General features: G+C 36.2%; 1 protein-coding gene across 1 annotated transcript; it reads right to left on the bottom strand.

The window, feature by feature from the left end:
- Window positions 1-462: 462 nt before the first annotated feature.
- On the bottom strand, window positions 463-3872 carry MIPS (inositol-3-phosphate synthase). Its single transcript, NM_001306022.1, is given in 10 exon segments — window positions 463-842; window positions 973-1035; window positions 1116-1304; window positions 1393-1569; window positions 1872-1987; window positions 2078-2304; window positions 2510-2757; window positions 3061-3196; window positions 3390-3458; window positions 3595-3872. Coding segments are annotated over 10 exon segments (1533 nt in total). The 5' UTR covers window positions 3783-3872; the 3' UTR covers window positions 463-722.
- Window positions 3873-4907: the final 1035 nt, after the last annotated feature.

The raw sequence follows: 4907 nt of genomic DNA, 5'->3' as shown, positions 1-4907 counted from the left end.
AATTATTCAAACATAAAAATATAAAAACAAATCACACGAATCAAAACTAAAAATGGAAAAACCTACTTCATTTTACAAATGACAGGACAGGACCACCACCATAGTATACGAACAAAGAAAGTTAACGTTATGATGTATCAATTTATAGTTGCAGACCTCGTATGCGGACCTTTGGCTTTGATATATATGTTCATCAATCATCATGTTCAATGTATATTCATCAACACTACACATGTATGGTCCCGGGTCAAAGGGAAGCGGGGACCATTCATCCATTTTTGCCCCTTCAAATATGGTAATGGTACTTCACTAGCTGCATCTAATAATTATTGCAATACCTAATGATGAAAATGGAATTGAAAGGGCATAACAATACTAATACGTTACCGTTTTGAATAAATTAAAGAAGGAAAAAATTAGAATAAAGAACTAGTTGATCATATTTATCTACTTCCAAGACAATTAAAAGAGAAGCTTGGTGAATAAGGAGAGCCAAAGCAAACGGGCTTGTACATAAGCACCGTCCTAAGGAAAAATAAAAATAAAAGAAAAGAAAAGAAAGAACACAAAATCCATAAATCGAGGGCAAATATCACACGAACTTCACATACATATCAAGGATATTAACCACAGAAACTAGTGAAAGGGGTTCTTATAGCTACTGGACTGGACCGATCTTCTTCCACTATTTTTCTTGTCTTCCTAGTATGGCCTCTTCTCTCTCATTTGTACTCCAAGATCATGTTATTCTCTGGAGCCAGCCCAACACAAGCCCTCAGTATGTTCTCAAGCATTGCTCGCTGCTTTGACAGTGCATTCACCACTGGGGTGCCTGGTGGAACCTGTTTTTTCACGCCAAAACCATATTTTATGTCATTTTAGACATAATCTATTACTAATAGCAATGCTAAGCTAGAACTCACAATGGAAGCCTAGCATTAAGAAAATAATCAATCTAGGAGTGGAACTTACAAGAGGAGCCTTGGTGAGGTAACTGAGAATGGTAGCCACAGGGTGGAAGGAATGGAACTTACCCTGCACAGAAGTAAGATCAGAATCCACAGGAATCTAACAAAGGTAATCACCGAGTTAGTGATGTAGAGATGAAAACACACCTCCCCTTCAGCTTTAAGCTGGATCCTGGTGCTCAGCTCAGCAAGAAGGACCAAATCCAGGATGATTGGTGCAGCCAAAAGAGAGTCCTCACATGTGTTGTGCAGGACTATGGTGTTTTTGCCACCCATGAAAATCTCTGAAGTATACTCATCCATAGCTCTCTTACTATCCCCCACATATGGCACATACTGCAAGGGCAAATGCTCAAAATCACTAAAGCTTTCACTAATTAAAGATAAATATTGGCAAGCTAAAGAAATGCGAGAGCAAAATTACCTTAATGACCACAACATGGTCAGGATGTTCACCAGGTTCATACAAGATGCCATTACTAGATACCATGTCATCAACAACATTGCTTTTGGAGATTTCCTTTGAACGGAAAGTTTGTGGTGCTGAGAGATTCATTCCGTCATTGTTTCCCAGATGGTTGTAACTCACTATTGATGTTGGCTGCATCACATCACCATTTCAACTATCCATCAGTATCTTCCCGATCATTCATAATACAGTATAAACTAAACCAGAGCTTAGTAAAGAAATGAGATTGATTGTTTATTGAAATTCATTTTGAAATTCGCACTGAAAACTTTTGCAGTACCAAGAATTTTCATTCAGAATGCGGAATTTCGTGTTCATTTAGTAAAACACAAGGTTATCAAAGTCAATTAATATATAAAACATAAGAGGTAAGCACCCAGGCCACTAAAAACAACTAAGTACCTATGGACAAACTTAAGGAAACATTTGTATACCTTAATACCAGCCCCAACAAGGAAATCAACCAGAACAGATTTCATCTTGGTCTGACCACTCTTGAAGTCATCTCCACCAATCAAACAGTTTCTCTGAATAGCCAAATCAATAAGTCCTGTACATATTATACAATTTAAAATTAATTTGTAATTGCAGACTCAGAAAATGTAAAGAAAGGAAATTTGGGGTTAGTAAAATTTAGTACCTGGAACAAAAGTGTTTTGTGGGCTTCCATTAATGAAAGGGACATTTTCAAAAACACAGGCCAAAGCATACAGGGTTGATGGAGATATTTCATCTTCATTTCTCTCCAAAGAAGCCAACAGACTCTCCACAGTGTCATTTAGCCCTACAAGAACATTACTGTACCTCTCTGTGTTGGCTGTCCACAACACTACCACCTTGTCCACATTGTTTTTTTCCTTAAACTCCCTGATTATCATCACACCACATATTAGCAAAACATTACACTAGTCACTTTTACCATAAAAAGCTATCACTTTTTCACAAAAATCAACAAAATAAAAGGTCCTTTTTATACTGGTTTCATATTATAAAAGAATTTAAAATTAAAATCCTGAACTGGTGACTGCAAGTCTATTTCATCTAATACAACAGAAAGGAGAATTAACTATACCTAATGTCCTTGACAATTTGCTCAACTTGCTCTTTCTTGGTGCCTTTAATCACGTTGTTGGCACGTGAGCCTTGGTTAGCAGCAATGAAATCAGGGTCATAGATTCCAGGGAGTGGGACCATAGATTCCATGTAGGGCCTCAATTGCTTTTGAAGATCAATGTCCAGGACTTTAGCCCTGGCCATAGCATCTGCCAAATTCATGTCGCTTATGTCCCATCCCCCAAACACAATATCATCTGGGTTCACCTGTATTTGATTTTTAACAACTTTCACTAATTAACTCAAAAAATTTAGTTTCTTTCACATGCTGTTTAAAATTAAACAAACAAAAGAAAAAGAATTGGTAATAGAAAGCTAGGTGAATAACTGTGTAATCCCTATAATTTGATAAAATTTACAAGTCAGGACATATGCTTTCAAAAATCAATTGAAAATGAAAGTTAAAGAATCCCAGTACTGTTCTACAGTTGTTTTTTAAAAATAGATATTCGGACTTGTAAAATTGACTAAATTATAGACATTAAATAACAATTCACTCTAGAAAATTACCATGGGAAGGAGGCTCTTGAAAGGAGCATAAATCTCCTCGCCATTGAAAGACCCAACTCTAATTGATGATGCTTGAGTAAGTGAACCAAAGTAATTGGCCTGTTGCACTTTGTCTTTGGTTGCCCATGAGATTCCTCTGAAGAACAATCATGACGCACATCTTTAAATTCAGTTACTAATTCAAAAGAAAACAAAATTTGCTTTTGCACACCCCACCAACTCATGAAACAGAATTAAATTAACAACTAAATAATACCAACCAAATATTAAAAAATAAAAATAAAAACAGAAATTATAATTATAATACAGAACAAGTACTCATTACTCACTCTCTGTTCGCTATAACCCCAGCGGTGAGAGTAGAACCGTTGTTTCCTCCCCATCCAACAAGCATAACCCTAAAACACAAAATTATCACATTTCAAGGTTTTAGAAATTGACCCATGAGATCAATCGATTAGCATAAAAGACTCAAAATGTAACAAAAAAAAAAAAAAGGGAAAAAAAAATTAAAATTGGGGATAAGGTACGAACCCTAATTTAGGTACATGGATATCAGTCCTAAATTCGTATTTGACAGATTTGGGCTTGACAATCCATTGATAGGTACCATTTCTGTTCTCATAAACCAGCTCAGTGGTTTCATAGTTATACACAGAGTGAATCTCATCATCCGTGTACTTAACATTAGGACTCTCGACCTTAAACTTCTCAATAAACATTTTTCTTTAAAATGCGAGAAACTGAACCGAGATTGCAAGCAAAGAAGCCACAAAAATAAGAAAAGAAGAAGAAAACTGCAATTTGCTTTCAATCTCAGGCCTTCGTGCTCTCTCAAACGCAGCTAAAGAGGTGTATAAATAGAGGGAAGTGTGTGGCCATATCTTAACACGTGGCGGGTGTTGAATGGATGTGACCCTTCCTTTGTTAGTATTATTGGCGTTTTGGTCCACAGCGAAGCTTGGCCATGCAAATATTGGACCGCACGTACCGATTGACACGTGAGAGATTAAGTGTGACAAGTGGCTGCACTTTACGCGTGGCTTGATCCTGTGAGTCCTTTGTAGTATTTTATTTCTTAGCTTTGTTTGATATGTGGGATCCAAAATCTAAGAAGGTAGTGGAAATGTTGGTGACAGTGACTCGTGAAATTTTTGGAGAGGGTGAAATGATTGACTGAGGAATTGCTTCGGTGGGACCGATTTGTTTGCGCGAGTAAAGGTGCGTGGAATACACTAGTTAAGGATTTTGGGTTTTCTATGAAAGTGTGATCCACGACGAGGGTAAAGGCGTGGGGATGGAGTTTGCTCAACTGCTATCGACCTTCCGGGGTGAACCGTTTCAACTATTTCCAAGTGCACGTCGAAATTTGTTTTGTTGCTGATTTTGTTCGTTTTGTTTTGATTGCTTTCTCCTTTTTACTGCGAAACTTAAATTTACTTTTCGTTTTACCCCTCAGTATAACTATTTAGTAGTATTTTCATTCAGTTAAAATTGACACTTTCAGCTGGTTTGGTTTGGTGTAAAATAGGTAGGAATATAAAATAACGAAGTGAAAATTCTTTCGAAAAATTACCTTATTCGGAAACAAGATAAAAAAGTGATTGGATGTAAACAGTCTTTATTTTTTTACCTTCAATTTACTCACAGAATGGTAGAAAAATAAAACAGCAAAGGTGCAAATAAAGTAAAATAAATTTATTTTACCCCTTCATTTTATTTTCCCTTCAATCCAAACAGTAAGTATAAAATAAAGAGGCAAAGTGAATAATACTCCACTATTTTACATCCTTCCTCAATCCAAACAAAGAATTTGCAATTTATATAAAAATTAAGAAAGAAATTCA

The sequence above is a fragment of the Jatropha curcas genome, chromosome 3, assembly GCF_041381405.1.
Source record: "Jatropha curcas cultivar XTBG-Jc1 chromosome 3, XTBG_Jcur_1.0, whole genome shotgun sequence".
Taxonomy (NCBI): Eukaryota; Viridiplantae; Streptophyta; class Magnoliopsida; order Malpighiales; family Euphorbiaceae; genus Jatropha; species Jatropha curcas.
This window is presented reverse-complemented; position numbering and strand designations above follow the sequence as displayed.